Here is an 18,576-nt window from a genome sequence, read left to right as displayed (position 1 = left end):
TGCCGGACCATCTATGAAGGACTTTGTCAAAGGTCTTACTAAAGTCTGGGTTGAAAATGTTTATCGTCCTGCCCTCGTCAATCTTTTTGGTCATGATACACTACTTCTCACATACAAAACCCATCCCTAATCAGTTCTCGCTTTCCAAATGCAAGCAGATTCTGTCTCTCTGAATTCTTACCACGACGGACTATAAGCTCACATGGCATGTCCTCGCATCAAGATTATTTAACAAAAATCTCAAAACCTTCATACTTTTATAATTTTCTGCTATCTGCTGTCTCATGAGCCCATCGTATCCTACAATCACAAGATACTCAAAACCTTGGTGTGCCCTTCCCACCCACTCCGCCATACAACTATTGATTAGCTTTTGAAACAAAACTCCTTCTCAATAATATCTACTCATTCAATATTGGTGTGGCTGACAAAGGTAGCATTTATTGTCCTTACTAATTGATCACAAAAAGATTGTATCAGGTTTTCTTTCTGAGGTGAATGTCTGCCAAGCTGCCTGTCTCCCCTCTGGCAAGCCTTGCATTACTAACATTGGCTGTATATTATCTCTACTGTTAAGGACACTCCCCTTGGATATAACTGTATATGCATCTATTGTCTTTCATTATGTACCATGAGTTTCTGCTAATAAAAGCCATGATTATCGTTTGACCACATCGTCTTCGTCTACTTCATCAACTGGCACTTCAATTTTATTAGCAGAAATGGATGCAGCACTCAAGCCAGAGCGGCTGATAATCGACCAGTCTGCCCTGAGAGCCAGAGAAATTTTCAACCACTGGATTGCTTGTTTCGATTACTACATGACTCTAAACAGCATGGTTGATGAGGCGATACAGTGGGGCCACCTAAACTCTCTGCTGGGAGAGCTCCCTTTTGCCGTAACGCAAGGAGCTACCACTCTGGCTATAGCCCGGGAACGTCTGACTGCTTACTATGCGGTGCCACAGAATGTGGTGCTTGCTCAACACCAGTTGCTGACGCCAGAAACCCAGAGAAAGTGATGCTGTCTATACACTGCCTCTCGACTCACTGGCAAATTAATGAGATGTCAGGACAGTCAATGTGCACAATACCGCAATGCCTTGAAGCTGGATGCTTTAGTCAACGGGATCGACTCGTTACATCTAACAGAGGCTGCTGGAGACGAAGCCCTTAACCTACGACCAGGCATTCACTCTAGCCAAAACACTGAGAAGTGCCATGCGGTCCAGTGAAATGCTAGAAACCGAAAAGGAAACATCTAGGAGTGCTGGAACCCCGAAAGAAAGAAAAAGGCGAACTCCGAAAAATGCTACTTCTGTGATAAGAGCTGACACCCCAGACAGAAATGCCTGGCTCGAATTGATACCTGCAGCTATTGTGGGAAACTTGGCCACTATGCTAAAGCGTGTAAGGCGAAAAGTACTCCCACTGATAAGAAGAAGAAGATGAGAAGCACCAAGAAAATGCTTCCTGGAGCTGCAGGAATGGAAGACAACTGTGAAAAGGGGGAATCTTCAGACGAGCAGGCTGAATTGACTTCAAGTGACTGTGAGGTGAGATCCCCTGTGATAGCTCAATTGACTCCAAAGCTTGATGGATGTTACAGACTGGAACGGTCGACTATGAAGGGGGAGGTGAGTGGTGAGACTCTTGATTGTCTAATAGACTCGGGGAGAGCTGACAGCTACATCCACGAGAGAGCTGCAAGAGCCTTAAATTTGCAGAGATATCCAGCGAAACGAAAGATATCGATGGCTTGTAGTGAACTTACAAAAACTGTATGGGACAAGTGTAAAGTTACTTTAAATTTGCAGGGACATTGCCTGGCTGAGGTGTGGCTCTGCATCCCTGTGGTACTGGGGTTAGATATTCAATCTCAGATGAAAAGTGTAGTGTTAAATTTCGGTGGGCCACTACCCACACTTACCATCCCCCACACTGGTTACTGTGGTCTATCCATATTAAAGATCAAAGCTCCCTCCGTTTTCAGTGATTTATTCCCTGAGTGTCAGCTGATTGCCACTAAGAGCCGTTCTTACAGCAAAAAGGATCGTGAGTTTATCAAAGCTGAGACCCAGAGATTGCTTAAAGAGGGAGTAATTGAATGTAGTAAGAGTCCGTGGCGGGCCCAGGTGGTAGTCATGAAAAATCATACTAAGAAACTGGCTATTGACTACAGCCAGACAATCAACCGTTACACTAACCTGGTTGCCTACCCCCTGCCACGCATCAATGAAATGATTAATCAGATAGCGCAATACAAAGTGTACTCCACTATCGACGTCAAAGCAGCTTATCACCAAATCCCCATTAAAAAAAAGGAACGACCATATACAGCCTTTGAGGCTGATGGGGGGGGGGGGGTTATACCAGTTTAAAAGGGTACCTTTTGGGGTCACTAATGGTGTGTCCATGTTTCAGAGAGAAATGGATAAGATTGTTAGGACATACGAGTTACAGGGTACGTTTCTCTATCTGGATAATGTCACTATCTGTGGGAAAACACAGGCTGAGCATGACAACAACTTAAAGAAATTTTTAAAAACAGCTAAAGAACTCAACCTTACATTTAACGAGGGCAAATGTGTGTTCAACGTGATAGAGCTACCCATTCTGGGCTACATTGCCGCAAGGGCGAAATCCACCCCGACCCGGAAAGAATGGCCCCCCTTAAGAAGTTACCACCCCCAAACTCAGCAAAAGCCCTTAAAAGTTGTATGGGATTCTTTTCTTACTACTGCAAATGGGTTCGGGACTACGCCACGAAGGCACGCCCTCTGTTTGACACTAAAACTTTTCCTCCCTCTCCAATGGCCTTGAAGGCTTTCGAGAGAATTAAAGCTGATATTGCCAAAGCTGCACTCTCATCCATTGACGACGATGCCCCGTTCCAAGTGGAAACTGATGCCTCAGATTGTGCCTTGGCAGGAACCCTTAATCAAAAAGGCAGCCCCTTTCAGTACTAAACACAAAAGTAAAATCAAGAACGATAAGATGGCACGCTGGCGAATAGAACTCTCAACTTATAATTATGAGATCCAGTACTGACCGGGCAGGTTAAATGATCCCTCTGATGCATTGTCACGATCTGCTGCTGGTGCTCAGCTGGAGGGGCTAAAAGAGATCCATAACAGACTGTGCCACCCAGGAGTCACAAGATTCTTCCACTACATAAGGGCTAACAACCTTCCTTAATCTCTGGAAGAAGTCAGGAAACTGACTAAAAGCTGTCCTGTTTGCGCAGAATGCAAACCACAATACTTCAAAGCTCCAGAGTCCACTCTCATTAAGGCAAACCGATCTTTTGAGAGGATTGGCTTAGATTTTAAAGGGCCGTTACCTTCCAACAACAAAAACGTATATTTCCTTAATGTAATTGACGAATATTCCAGGTTTCCCCTTGCGATACCCTGCCCTGACGCCTCGTCAGCATCTATCATTATGTCACTTGACAGAATTTTCAGCATTTTTGGTTTTCCCAATTACATTCATACCAATAGAGGCTCAGCATTCATGAGCGCTGAATTGCAGTGAGCCCTGCTATGGTAGGGGATTGCCACCAGCCGTACCACGAGCTACAACCCGCAGAGCAATGGGCAGGTCAAAAGAACTAATGCTACAGTCTGGAAGACTGTTAATTTTGCTTTAAAAACACATGGTTACCCTGTTACACAGTGGTAGGAGGTGCTGCCTGAGGCACTACATTCTATTCGGTCTTTATTGTGTACCCCCCCCACCCCCCCAGTCCAACCAGTTCAACTACTGCATACTAACCCCAACTACGCTCATGTTAAATTCACCCCCAAGAGATCTGGCCTCGCCTGGTTCGATCCTTCCTTGCACCCCTACTCAGAGTGAGCCTGAGAGGTTGGATTCACCCCCCCAGCCTGTGACCCTAGTAAGCTTTCAGATGGCCATGATGAGGCTCCACTGCCTCACGCTGGTGATTCTGGAGCGGGTCCAGAAGTCAGTCCTTCCCACACTACAGACCCAGGACCTGTACCAGTTCCCAAGGTTGCAAAGGAGCAACCAGTTTTGAGAAGAAGCACCAGAATTCGTAAACCAACCTTATAAGCTGACATATTCATAAAACATCTCATTATATTTCAATTGCTTGCTAGATACTGGCGTATTTTGGCTGTTAGAGTATATCAATGCCAAACATGGTATCCATGTTTCAGTCTTTCCTAGCAGCTGTCCTTTTGATTTTAACCCTTCTTCTGCCGGGGGGAGACTGTGGTGAATGTTTGCCAAGCTGCCTGTTTCCCCTCTGGCGAGCCTTGCATTACTAACATTGGCTGTGCATTATCTCTACTGTTAAGGACACTCCCCTTGGATATAACTGTATATGCATCTATTGTCTTTCATTATCGTACCATGAGTTTCTGCGAATAAAAGCCATGATTATTGATTGACCACATCGTCTTTGTCTACTTCATCAAATGGCACTTCACTTTCATAAAACTACTACTCAACAAAAGATTATGTTTTTGATGTAATCTTTTACAGACCAATTTAGACTCTCTGGTTTTCTGGAGTTATGTACTTCTCTAAAGGAATAAAAGAATAAGAATAAAAATAATGTGGGACAGCCAAAATATAAAATAGTGGATTATCTTGAGAGGCTATTGGGTCTCTTCTGCTTTTCCTGACTTGCATTCATTTGGCAAGTCCTTCAGGCTGTGAACTGGAGGTAAATAAACTGGCCATATCCTTACCTGGACCAATTTCCATTCTGCGAACTATAATAAAACCTCATTAGAATGCGGTAGTTGGGGTCCAAGATTTCATACCGTGTTGCAGCTGAGTCGTGGAACAGATGCATATATGTCATGATTCAGGAAGCAGGAAAACAGAAAGCTGTGACTCAAACCCTGTCATAAGACCTTTAAACTCCACAAGTTAACATACACATCTTGTCAATGAGTCATCAAAGTCCATTTTTGAGTTTGTGGCTGTTAGCCTGGCCTCCCAAAATCAACGTTTGGGGTCCATAGACACACGCGCTACATGCGATTCTGCGGATTAACAAATTGTGTTCTAACGAGGTTTCACTATGGAGACAGAACTCATCAAATTATAAAATTGAAAATTCTGGAAATTCTCAGCAGGCTGCTGGGAGAATGTAAATGAACAAAGTAAAAGCAGAAGGCCATTGGTTCCTTGAGCCCGCTCTATGATTGAATGAGATTATTTGAAGAGTTTATAACCATTGTTATTACAAAACATTTTGTCCATCAAAAGTCAGCAATTATTTTTTTTAAAAAGGAGGCACAGTTCGCATAGCAATTACCACAATGCTATTACAGTGCCAGGAAGCCGGGTTCGAATCTTGCTCTATCTGTATGGAGTTTGAATGTTCTCCCCATATCTGCATGGGTTTCCTCCAGGTACACTGCTTTCTTCCCACCCTTTAAAAATGTATGGAGGTTGTAGGTTCAGGGGACAAAGACTTGTAGACTGGAAGGGCCTGTTACTGTGTTGTACCTTTGTAAAATGGTTAAAATTGCCTACAACATAATTAAAAATTAAACCAAGCAATTTCTTTTTTTGTCCATTACTACTTCTCAATTTACGGTGGCTCTCCGCGTTATAGTAGACCTGACATAGAAATCCAACTTTGCACTAATTCTAAAATATTTGAAGAATTTTTCATGAGAGGAAAATTAATTGCTAACGAGCAAAGTACAGACAAACATTAATTGATTACAGCATTGGATACAGTACAGGTACATATTCCATTAGTTTAATTATAGGTCATACTCGAGTCAACACAAAAAGTATTTGATATAAGAATTAGAAGAAGTATATGCAGACCCATATGTTATGGGTAACTATATAGTTTCAATAACCAACAGTATGGAGCAATTTTATTCAGATAATATTTTCAGTTCCCAGTTTAATTTAATTTGATTTTTGTGAAACTTAATTTCATGAGTGATTGGCTTGTTGAAATTACTGCTTTGTAGCGGCAGCTATACTGCTACTGAAAGAACACACAACCAGACGGGTTGAGCTCAGTAAGCAGAACTGATTTATTGCAGGCTGCTGGGCTGGACTTATACTCCCAGCCCGGGCCTGGCTGAGAACCGCGTTGGGAGGTGCTGAGGTCACCCGGGCATCACGTGGTCCCCCAGCACGGGCTTCTGAGCCCTGTGCTGAGAAGAAGGGGAAACCCCCGATGGTGCCAATTTGGCCGGCCTCCCACTGCGGGGCCGGTTCGCCTGCCTAGTAGCGTGCTGCCACACAGCCCACCCCAGAACCGGCGCCAATGTCCTTTTTAGCTGGGCAGCCTCGCTTCTTGGGCTGGGCCACAATCACTGGTTCTGTGGGGTCGAGGTGAGCTGGCTTCAGCCTGTCGCCGATGTCCAGTGTGAACGTAGACCCTAAACGCTGGACAACCTTGTAGGGACCCTTGTAAGGTCTCTGCAGAGGTGCTGCGGGCGGGCCCCGTCAAATAAAAACATACAGGTGAGTGTTTTATGCTTGGCTGCGATGAGGGCAAATAGCGACTGCAATGATGTGCGCAGCTCCCGGGATGAATCGGTTGTAGAAGTTGACCATACCCGCGAACTCCTGCAGCCCCTTGAGATTGTCCACACATGGGAACTCCTTGATAGCGGCGACCTTCGTAGCGGCAGGCGTGGCTCCCTCAGACGTAATGGTATGGCCCAGGAACTGCATGGACTCTTTCCCAAACTGGCACTTGGCTGGGTTGATAGTGAGGCCGAAGTCGGCCAGCGAGGAGAAGAGGGCGCGCAGGTGGCCCTTGTGTTGCACTCGATCCCTGCTGGCAACGAGGATGTCATCTAAGTAAATGAGAAGATGAAATCCAGGTCCCTACCCACTGAGTCCATGAGGCACTGGAAGGTCTGAGCAGCGTTCTTGATCCTGAACGGCATGCGAAGGAATTTGAACAAGCCAAAGGGGGTGACGATGGCCGTCTTGCGTATGTCCTCAGGGTGCACCGGGATTTGGTGATACCCGCGCAAAAGGTCAACCTTGGAGAAAACCCTCGCACCATGCAGGCCATAAAGTCCTGGATGTGAGGGATGGGGTAATGGTCAGGAACTGTCGCCTCATTGAGCCGTCAATAGTCTCCGCAGGGACGCCAGCTGCTGGAGGGTTTCGGGTCCAGGTGGAGCAGCGAGGCCCACAGGCTGTCGGACTGCCGAATGATCCCCAGCTCCAACAGATGCGAAAACTCCTCCTTCGCCACCTGGAGTTTGTCAGGCGGGAGTCGGCGTGCTTTGGCGTGAACCGGTGGGCCCTGTGGGGGGGGGAATGTGGTGGAACACCCCGTGGCGCAGCAAGGCAGCAGAGAACTGTGGCTTGAGGAGGGTCAGAAACTTGTCCAGGATTCACTGGAATTCATCTCTGGGCATGCTGATCGTGGCCACCTGCGGCTGCTCTGTGCGGGAGGCGTCGGGGCAAATGGACATCAACCAGGAGCCTAGCCCGAATGTCCACCAGAAGCCCTTGGGCAAGGAGGATGTCAGCACCCAGGATGGCGGTCGGAAGGGACGTGGCGGTGAACCTCCACAAGAACTTTTTCGTCAGCTGATCTGGAAGTGGACTGTCTTGTCTCCATACGTCCAGATCTCTCTTATGTTGGCCTCACGGAGGGGAGATCCTCGAGGTTGGTTCCTAGACTCAATGGTCATGGCCAGGATGACGCTGATCTGGGCCCCAGTGTTGATGAGGAACCGCCGGCCGTTGACTGAGTCCCGCAGGTAGAGGTGGCTTTTGCCCTGGCCAGCCACCACAGTCATTAACAGCGACCGGTCTGCTCGTTTCCCTGGAATGAGCAGGGCTGATGACACTTCTGAGCCTTGGGTCCCCAGCACTGGTGGTAGAAGCAGAGGCCTGAGCGGATGCCATGCCCCTGGTTATGCTCTTGGTGGCCCCTGCAGGGCCGGATGCTCTACCGCAGCGCTAGGGGCGGGCTTGGCGTGGTAACACCCGTGTTTTGTGACCTGCTGGACCACCGTGCCCTCTGGGAATCACTCGAGCTATTGCTCTTGGGCCTTTTGAGCAACCTTCCTCGGGACGGTAAAGCTCTCTTGGGGCAGTAACGGCCAGATGTCCTCAGGCAGATGGTCAAGGAAAATGCGCTCAAAGAGTGGGCAGTTGGTGTGATCACCCATGAGCGCGAGCATCTCATCCATCAGCTCCATCAGGGACCTGTCCCCCAAGGCGTTGAGGTGCAGCATCCGAGCGGCACGCTGGTGCCTGGATAGTCCGAGGGATCTGGTAAGCATTCGCTTGATGGCCTCTTATTTGTCTTCGGTCGGTGGGTGCTGAACAAAGTGCAGCACGCATTTGGTCCAGGGCGGCAACCACATGGTAGAATTTGGTCGTGTCGGATGAAATCTCTGCGTGGCCAAACCAGGTCTCTGGCTCCTGAACCCAGAAGTCAGGCAGCTTGACGGCTATAGCACTGATCCCAGGTTCGCTCATGATGGGTTCAAAGACATTTGAACCAGTCAGGGTCACCAATTGTAACGGCAGCTACACTGCTACTGAAAGAACACACAACCAGACGGGTTGAGCTCAGTGAGCAGAACTGATTTATTGCAGGCTGCTGGGCTGGACTTATACTCCCAGCCCGGACCTGGCTGAGAACCGCGCTAGGGGCGCTGACGTCACCCGGGCATCATGTGGTCCCCCAGCGCAGGCTTCTGAGCCCTGTGCTGAGAAGGGGAAACCTCAGACTGCACCATTTTGGCCGGCTGCCCCGCCGCGTGGATTATAAGCAGGGCCGATTCGCCTGCCTAGTAGTGTGCCGCCACAGCTTCATATTAAATGAACAGATTAACAGTAGACAAGGATATTTTGCATAACTTAATAAAAATTACAACATTGCTGAATGATTGAAATATTCCAAAAGCACATGCTAAGTCACACCAAAACCCCTCTTGCCAATCACTTTTACATTTGTTACTTTACTGATCTATAGAAAAACTGACTTGTATGGAATGCAACCCTTGTGTAACTCAGGGACTGTTTGTAATTTAATATGCAGAAGGCCAGTCCTATTAACATGCATACATGCAAATTATAATCTAATGGGCATGAATGACACCTTAATCTACAGCAATGAACTGCCCAAAAGCTGAATATCCTTGCCTTACCCAAATGACTGGTATCAGAAACTAATGCCATACACAACTAATAGGTTTCTCATTTATGAAGTTCCAGATCCAGATATTCCATACAACACTTGATCCAAGGCAGATAATTCTAACAAATAGGTGCGGAAAATAGAAAAAAAATCTCAGGAAGCACAAATATTCAATACATCTGGCCCAATGGTTTATGTAAATTTACAAAATTGGTTTACCCATTATTCCACTTAGTGGCTTACTTGCAAAAACCATCAATCGCATGGTGCAGCTAAGTAGTCATACCCATCAACCTTCTGTAAGACGGAGGAGTCACGTGATGGAGTAGTGGCCGGACGGTGAACTCCAGCCCTCTCCAGAAAAGTCGGGAAAAACAAGAGAAAACACAAAGGCACAGAAATAAAAGTTACAGAAAAGTGAGTATAAAGGTGGAAAGAAGATGGCGACAAAAAAAGAAAAGTCGAAAGCAACGGTAAGAAGAGAGGAAGAGAAGACAAAGGAGGAAAAAGGTGAAGGCCTTACCTGTCCGAAGAGGCCCGCTGCGGAGAGAGAAACCCGCTCCCTCAGGTCGGTAAATAATGGACTACAAAAATGGCTCGCAGAGCCGAACAAAAGTGCGCAACCGCGCATGCGCGAAGTTTTGCGCATGCGCGATGCGAATGAAAAAAAACACACCGACGGGAGGGGGGACCAGCTGGGGAGTCAATCTCCACAGCCGGCAACGACAGCTGCAGAACACCTGCAGCAAGAAGAGACCACAGAAGACAATAGAAACAAGATAGAAGAGGAGGAAAGGGCAACAAAGAAACAACAGATGGTCAACCCAGAGGAAGAAGAAGAGGAAGAGTATGGTGAAATAGAAGAAGAAAAGAGAGGCAAGGTAAAGGATATACTTGCTCTTATTAGAGGATACATGGAATCATTTAAAGAATGGCAAACACAGGAATTTAAGGATTTAAGAAAAAGAATAAACAACACAGAGGAGAAAATAATTAAAATGGAGATGACCTTAACAGAAATGGGAAAAAAAATGGACAAGATGGAAGAGCGGGCAGTAGCAGCAGAAATGGAGGTAGAAGACTTAAAAAAGAAATTGGAGAAATCTAATAAAAAAACTAAAGAGACACAAGAACTACTAGCTCAAAAAATAGATACAATGGAAAACCATAACAGAAGAAATAACATAAAGATAGTGGGCCTTAAGGAAGATGAAGAAGGCAAGAATATGAGGGAGTTTATAAAAGAGTGGATCCCTAAGACCCTAGGATGTCCAGAACTACAGCATGAAATGGAAATAGAAAGGGCACATAGAGTATTGGCCTCTAAACCACAACCACAACAAAAACCAAGATCTATTGTAGTAAAATTCCTAAGATATACTACAAGAGAAAAGGTACTGGAGAAGACAATGGAAAAAGTAAAAGAGGGCAACAAACCACTGGAGTATAAAGGGCAAAAAATCTTCATTTATCCAGATATAAGTTTTGAACTCCTAAAGAAGAGAAAAGAGTTCAATACAGCAAAGGCGATTTTATGGAAGAAAGGGTATAAATTTATACTAAAGCATCCAGCGGTATTGAAAATATTTATTCCAGGACAGCAAAACAGACTATTCTCGGATCCAGAAGAAGCACGAAAATTTGCAGAACAATTACAAAAATAGACTGAGGGAGGAAGACGGGTAATGAGAGTTAAAATGATCACGACTGATATGTATGTGGGTAAAGACAAAAATAGACTGAGGGATGAAGACGGGTAATGAGAGTAAAAATGATCACGATTGATATGTATGCAGGTAAAGAGGTATAAGAGTGAATAGAGACAATGAGCATACATGAATGTATCTGTACTTAGAGGAAAATATAGATAGTATAGACAAGAATTAATAAGGGAAGGTAATGGAATAGAGAGAATAAGGAGGGAATTAAAAGAGGGACCTTTGTGACATATGAAAAGTGAAATCTTTTCTGGGGGAGGCGGGGTGGGGGGAAATAGCGGTCACTGCACAATCAGTTGACGCTTGCGAGTGGATTCGCAAATCCAAATGGAGAGGGGAGATGTGGTTGTCCGACAAGGGATAAAGGACAACTCAGGAGGTGAAGGGGAGATTGGGGATAAATAAGATAGAAATAGGAGAATAAGGAAAATGTTAGATGTTGTAGGAATGTTGTCTTATGAAGAGTTGAAAATAAGAAAACAGAAATGGAAAAGGAGGAAAGGTAATGATGGAAAAACGGAAAGAGAAGATAAACAAAATATAAAAGGGCTACGCTGAACTATATGTCTTTAAATATTAATGGAATACATAACCAAATTAAAAGGAAGAAACTACCAAATTTAAATGAATAAATGTATTCCATTAGAAAAAAATAACATATTGGTTAAGAAATAATATTGAAATATTCGAACAAGTATAGGAGCCTTACATTAAATACAATAGCGAAAACCTACCGGGGACAAACATTACCTAAGTTGATGGAAGGAGAAGGAAAGAAAAGAATGGACTCAGTAGAATTTCTGGTGTAATTTTGTTGAATGACAACATTGTCTGACTGGATTAATGCAACCTAGATTGTATACCTAAAATGGATGAGAGGGGGGGGTGGGGGGGTGGTTTGGGAGGAAAGGGGGGGGGGAGAAAAAGTCACTGTATATGTGTGAAAAGAAATAGTGTATATCATGGCTAATGTGATTTATGGTGTGAAAAATAAAAAAATTTAAAAAAAAAAAACCTTCTGTAAGACAAAGTTCTTTCAGTTTTCAACTAACACCAATAGCATTTAGCATGTGGGCATGATATTGCCACAACTAAATATTTAAAATAGAGTTAGCAATAAATAACAATGTACAAATTCAACAGTTAGATATTTACCTATCTAATCCAAAGGAAAGACAATCAAAATGAATCAAATTAAAAGATTCTACAAGACCTATACTTTTCCTCGCACTCTCATTATTTAAGCATTCTATTTGATCAAATTAAAAGTCACATGATTAAATTCCTAAATACATCTTGCTAACGGTATCATAAAAACAATATCTGGTCATTAACATACTGCTCAAATCTGCATCTCCAACTCAACTGCAGATTTCCTACATTACAACAGTATTCAAAGTACTTCAGCAACCTGTCAAATAATGGATATTACTCGCTACTTTTCATAATGTACAAGCCTGTGACATTATGCTTGTAATAAACCTGCAGGTTTTAATAGAAAATGCTGAAAACATTTAACAGATTAGGCAGCATTTATGTAATGAGAAACAGAGTTAACATTTCAGGCTGAAGACACTTTGTCAAAGAAAGAAGAAAATATCTAATCTTTTGAGTGCTTTCAGTATTTTGTTTTTATTTCAGTTTTTATACATTTTTTAAATCTGAAATGTTAACTGTATTTCTGGAAAAGTTAGAAATTAATAAGATTGGTTACCAAAATTCATATTACTACTTTATTAACAACATTAATCACACAATTTTCAATCATTAATCAAAAAGTCACAGTACAGTGCATACAAACCATTAGAAATGCAGTGCAATATCGGCAGTACCAAACAGATTTTTACTTTCCACAAGCAGAAACCAAGCATAATTGTTCAATTTTTCCCATGAACTAGGTATATTTTGACTAATTCAGAAAACCAGGACAAATTTTTATCTTCTATTCCATTAATAGTAAGTAATCTCAGTATTATATAAGAAAAATATTCAACTTTTTTGGGGAATGCCATACTACCTGGCCAAATCACCTTGCCAGAGTCAGAGCCATTTCTGACATACAAAGTCATCAAATAAGCAAGAGACATTCTGACTGTGTTTACTATAAGACAAAATTCCAGACAGCACCAATCATTTCAATTGACATAAGCTACATTTCAAAACTCAGCTGCATTCTCACTATTACCATAGACTTTTCGTCAAATCTGAAATGCAGGAACTCCCCAACCACTTAAAAACAAACACACAGAAATAATGTTTATTGCTCTGCTCAACCATCATCCCAGATACCTTCACTAATACATAATGACACATATAGAGAGAAGCAAAAACTCTTCACTTTACCTTTTGTCAGTTCTCCCAAAAGTGAGTATTAGTTCATCATTGAATATAGTTAAACTGATGAAACATGCCAAGCAGAGAACATGCTCAAAGTGGATGTACTAAGATCTCAATGAATTGCACTTGGGCCAACATGATAATGCAAGGAAGAGCACATGAGTGAAAGAGGGGGAATTTTTCACCACAATAGAAATTATATTATCCTTGAAGATTTTGTGGGAAAAATAAAAAGGCTTAAATTCAAAGTCGCAAGAGAATGCATAATAAGACAAGTTTATGAACAGCTTAAGCAATCATATCACAAAATGCATGATGCCTCATTATGTAAAAAAGACTGTCTACCCAATATATATCTTCCCTCAAATATAGAAAGACGATGTCTGATGCAAATTTCTGAAGCTTAACAGTGATACACACGTCTGCAATTTCATGAAGCCGAATGTGAAACTATGCATGGACAATCTGAAGATGAAATAATGAGAAAACTGGATTAATCCGATAGGTTTGTGAGAGAATGGATCTGAAATTGTAACAATTAATACATTGGAATCCAATACACTACATGTAACTGGATTCAGGAATGACAGAGGATGTGGCAGATATTGGGTTGCAGATCAAGTTCAGGAAACGAACACGGGTGAGCCATGAGAGGTTAACGGAATCCGATTAGGAAGGGGTTCAGCGAGGCCAATGTGACCGGGGTGTCGCCCACCTTGGTGGTTGAAGAGTCTCCACAGTTTGGTGAAGATGATTCCCATTCTCCAGACAGGCGGGGCCTGCAGCGACCGTCTCGCCAGCCACAAGTCCGGGAAAGCCCGGGGCCTGCCGTCAGCAGCTCGGATCCAGCGGCAGCCCCTCTTCTCCGCTTGGCAGCAGCCACAACCACAGTCCCCTAACACCCACTGCCGGTCAGTGACACATGGCCCGTGGAAAGAGCCATCCCGGAGAGGGCAACGGGGGACAACCGCCACCGATCGATCCGGCTCGCTCCGATTCTCATCGACCAGGACGGAGGGTCAACTGCGGCTGCGCACCAGCCCTGGCGCTCCATCGCGTCCAAGTCGTCCAGCGCGCCTGCGCGACCTGCCAGATTCTGATGCCTTCCACGCCTGCGCAGCCCTGGGAGGAACATTGTGCAACTGGTGCAGAGACGTGGGGAGTTTCTCCAGCATTTTTGTGGATGTGCATTACAATCATTGTCTGCAGTCTTTCCTGTTTAACTGCGTTTACACTTGCGCCTTCCACTGAGGTGTCTCCCAGAGTATGCTTGTGCACTGTCTCTGGAAATATAAGTCACAGTTTCTAATCGTGACGTGAAATCAACTCGTTTTAATAGTTAATTGTTAATCATAGTCGTTTCAACATGATATTATTCAACGTACACAGTTAAATCTAGAGGGCAGGAGAGAAGACAAAGGGAAAGAAAGACGTGGCATTATTACTGCATGTGTCATATCCTCAAGGGTGATTCAAAGTGCTTTGCAGGCAATGAAACACTTTTGAATTGGTGACACTGTTAGCACTGGAGATTCACACAGAGTAATGTTTAATAATGTTGACTGCAGGGTCATTATTGGTTTGCACTATGCTGCTCCTTCAAACTAGTGTAAAAAAGCAGAGAGGGTCAAATTCCTGGTGTTAACATCTCCCAGGATCTGTCCTGGAACCTCCATGTCGATGTAATCACAAAGAAAAGTCGGCAGCAGCTATACTTTGTGAGGCGTTTGAGGAGATTTGGTACGTCACCAAAGACTCTCGAAAACTTCTACAGCTGTACTGAGGTGAGCATTCTGGATGGTTGCATCACAGTCTGCTCTGGAGGTGCCAACTCTCAGGACAAGAAGAAATTCCAGACGGTATTTTCCAACTCAGCCTGCATCATCACAGGCATTCCACCGAGGACATCGACAAGAGGTGGTCTTAATAAAGCACCTTCAGAGGCCCCCACCACCTAGGCCATTCCTTTTTCATTCTGCTACCATCAGGAAAAAGATACAGGAGCCTAAAGCCGAGCACTCAGTGACACAAGGGCAGCTTCTTCCCCACTTCCTCCAGATTCCTGAATGATCAATGAACCAAAGACACTGCCTTACTATTCACGCACTATTTTTTTGTTTGTTGTTGTAAAAGTGGTTATATGAATGTTTCAATAATGATGCTACTGCAAAACACCAAATTTTGTGACTTGTTCATGACAATAAATTCTGATTCTGATAATGTCTTATCTATAAGGTACCATATCCAAATTTATTACATATCTACAGTACTGCAGAGTGGCATGATTTTAGATTTTGTGACCAGATTTTGAGACTGGAAAGTGAAATCACAAATTTCTGAAGCGTATGGTCAAATGAATCTGCAGTTGAATATGTTGTAATCATAATTCTTACTCATTTCAAAGACCTGACAGGGCAGGTGACATCATTGGCTGAAGTACTCACGCTGGGTAGTGGCTACTTGTGGGCCGCTGGAGACTAGCTCGTGAGAACTACTGAAGGGCCTTTGGCATTAACAGCTTCCTGATCATATTGGGGGCTTGGAACCAGAGGCTGAGGAAGTTTAAGTCGAGGCCTGGAGCTTGGGTTCACCACCAGAATAGACAGGAGGCCATGCAGCTACAGAGGCTATGGAAGCTACAGGAGGCAGTGGCATCAGAGGATGTGATGGGATCCACGGACACTCCATAGGCCCTTTCTCACTTGCGTCCCACTTAATTGATCGTTCAGTGTCCTGGGATAGAAATGGAGGTTTGGTCTTTCAAACTAGATCACTCCTAAATGGGACTCAGAACACTTTCACATTTGCAAGGGTTTATCCCCAGCATTTGGCCTATTCTACCTTCAATCCATGAAGTGGCAGGCAAAAAAAGGAAGTGATGTCATCTCATTCTGTGCAATGGCAGACATCAGACAGCTCGCTTTGGACGTCCTGAAGATGTCTGAATCCATTACCACACAGTCAGGTGTTATCAGCTTCCTTATCTGCAAGTCGATGCAAAGATTGACTGGTTGTAAAAGGTAACGAACGCCTAATCTCAGGTGGCAGAATTTTAATGATATCTTGCGTTTAACCTGTGATGTGTTTGAGGAGGAGAGTTTGGCTGAGCTGAGAGTCCGCCATAAAATGCGTTTGGTTATAATGAAGTATCTTGAATGAGTGCATAATTGCAGAAGGATGTGGAAGAGGGAGAGACCTCAAGAAGCCATATTCTGGAATCAAGTATTTGAAAAATATAATGATGCCCAGTGGCATGAGAATCTATGAATGTCTCATGCCACATTCAATTTCATTACTGGGATACTGGGGCCACACCTGAGGCGTAAGAACACTGTGGTGAATGTCTGCCAAGCTGCCTGTCTCCTCTCTGGCGAGCCTTGCTGTACGAACATTGGCTGTGCATTATCTCTACTGTTAAGGACATTCCCCTTGGATATAACTGTATATGCACCTATTGTCTTTCATTATTGTACCATGAGTTTCTGCCAATAAAAGCCATTATTATTGTTTGACCACATCGTCTTTGTCTACTTCATCAACTGGCACTTCAATTTTATTAGCAGAAATGGATGCAGCACTCAAGCCGGAGTGACTGACAATCGACCAGTCTGCCCTGAGGGCCAGAGGAATTTTCAACCACTGGATTGCTTGTTTTGATTACTACATGGCTTTAAACAACGTGGTCGATGAGGCGATAAAATGGGGCTACCTGAACTCTCTGCTGGGTGAGGTCCCTTTCGCCATAACACAAGGAGCTACCACTCTGGCTATAGCTCGGGAACGTCTGACTGCTTACTATGCGGTGCCACAAAATGTGGTGCTTGCTCGACCCCAGTTGCTGACTAGACACCAGAAACCCGGGGAAAGTGATGCTGCCTATGCACTGGCCCTCGACTCGTTGGCAAACGAATGTGATGTCAGGGCAGTCAATGTGCAACAACACCGCAATGCCTTGAGGTTGGATGCTTTTGTCAATGGGATTGACTCCAATTACATCCGATAGAGGCTGCTGGAGACGGAGCCCTTAACCTACGACCGGGTAATCACTCTAGCCAAAACATTGAGAAGTGCCATGCGGTCCAGTGAAATGCTAGAAACCGAAAAGGAAACATCCAGGAGTGCTGGAACCCCAAAGGAAAGAAAAGAGAGAACTCCTGAAAAATGCTACTTCTGTGAGAAGAGCTGGCACCCCAGTCGGAAGTGCCCGGCACGATTTGCTACCTGCAGCTTTTGTGGGAAACTCGGCCACTTTGCTAAAGCGTGTAAGGCGAAAAGTACTCCCACTGATAAGAAAAGAAGCACCAAGAAAATGCATCCTGGAGCTGCAGGAATGGAAGACAACTGTAAAAGGAGGAACTGGAAGACAAAGGTGACCATAAATGGGAATTAAACTTTCAAGGGTATCAGGTGGTGCAAAGAGATAGACAGGATGGTAAGGGAGGTGGAGTTGCACTCTTAATCAAAGATGAGCTCCAGGCAATAGTGAGGGATTATATACGATTTAAAGAGCATAATGTTGAGTCCATTTGGGTAGTGATAAAGAATAACAAAGGGAAAAAATTATTGGTGGGTGTTATCTATCGCCCACCAAATAACAATAGTTTAGTGACACAGGAAATAAATAGAGAGATAAGTGAGGCATGTAATAATGATAAGGCAGTAGTCATGGGGGACTTTAACTTCCACATAGATTGGGAAAATCAAGTTGGTCGTGGGAGTCTGGAAGAGGACTTCATAGAATGCATCCGCGATAGCTTCCTTGAGCAGCATGTTGAGGAATCCACAAGAGAAAATGCTCTCCTGGATCTAGTGTTGTGCAATGAGATAGCTAGAGTAAATGATGTAATAGTCAGAGACCATCTGGGAAATAGCGATCATAGTATGATTGAATTTCTCATTCAGATGGAAGGGGAAATAGTTAGATCTAAAACTAATATATTATGCTTAAACAGGGGTGATTGCCATAGGATGAGGGAGGAATTGGGCAGAGTGGACTGGGAGCACAGGCTAATTGATGAAACAGTTGAGGGACAGTGTAAGATTTTCAAAGAAATATTTTGTAATGCTCAACAAAAATATATTCCGGTCAAAAAAAAGGGCAGCAAGAGAGGGAAAAATCAACCGTGGTTAACAAAGGAAATAAAGGAGAGTATAAAATTGAAGGCGCAGGTGTACAAAGCTGCAAAGAGCAGTGGGAAACTGGAAGATTGGGATAACTTTAAGAGACAACAAGGGGTTACAAAGCGGGTAATAAGAAATGGGAAAAAGGATTATGAAAGTAAATTGGCACAAAATATAAAAACAAAGCAAAAAATTTTATAAATATATAAAATGGAAGAGAGTGGCCAGAGTTAACAAAGGACCCTTGGAGGATGAGAAAGGAAAACTGGTAGC

At 44.0% G+C, this 18,576-nt stretch overlaps 1 protein-coding gene across 1 annotated transcript in view; it reads right to left on the bottom strand.

Moving 5' to 3' along the window:
* The window catches only part of arl5a (ADP-ribosylation factor-like 5A), a 51,644-nt gene extending 37,416 nt beyond the window's left edge, over positions 1 to 14,228 (bottom strand). The window contains exon 1 of the mRNA XM_069934918.1: positions 13,898 to 14,228. Within this exon, the coding sequence (XP_069791019.1) occupies positions 13,898 to 13,943 (46 nt within the window). The 5' untranslated portion in view covers positions 13,944 to 14,228. The remainder of the gene's footprint in view (positions 1 to 13,897) is intronic.
* Positions 14,229 to 18,576: the final 4,348 nt, after the last annotated feature.

This window comes from Narcine bancroftii, chromosome 4 (assembly GCF_036971445.1).
Source record: "Narcine bancroftii isolate sNarBan1 chromosome 4, sNarBan1.hap1, whole genome shotgun sequence".
Taxonomy (NCBI): Eukaryota; Metazoa; Chordata; class Chondrichthyes; order Torpediniformes; family Narcinidae; genus Narcine; species Narcine bancroftii.
Note: the sequence above shows the minus strand (reverse complement) of the source record. Positions and strands in the feature narration are given on the sequence as shown.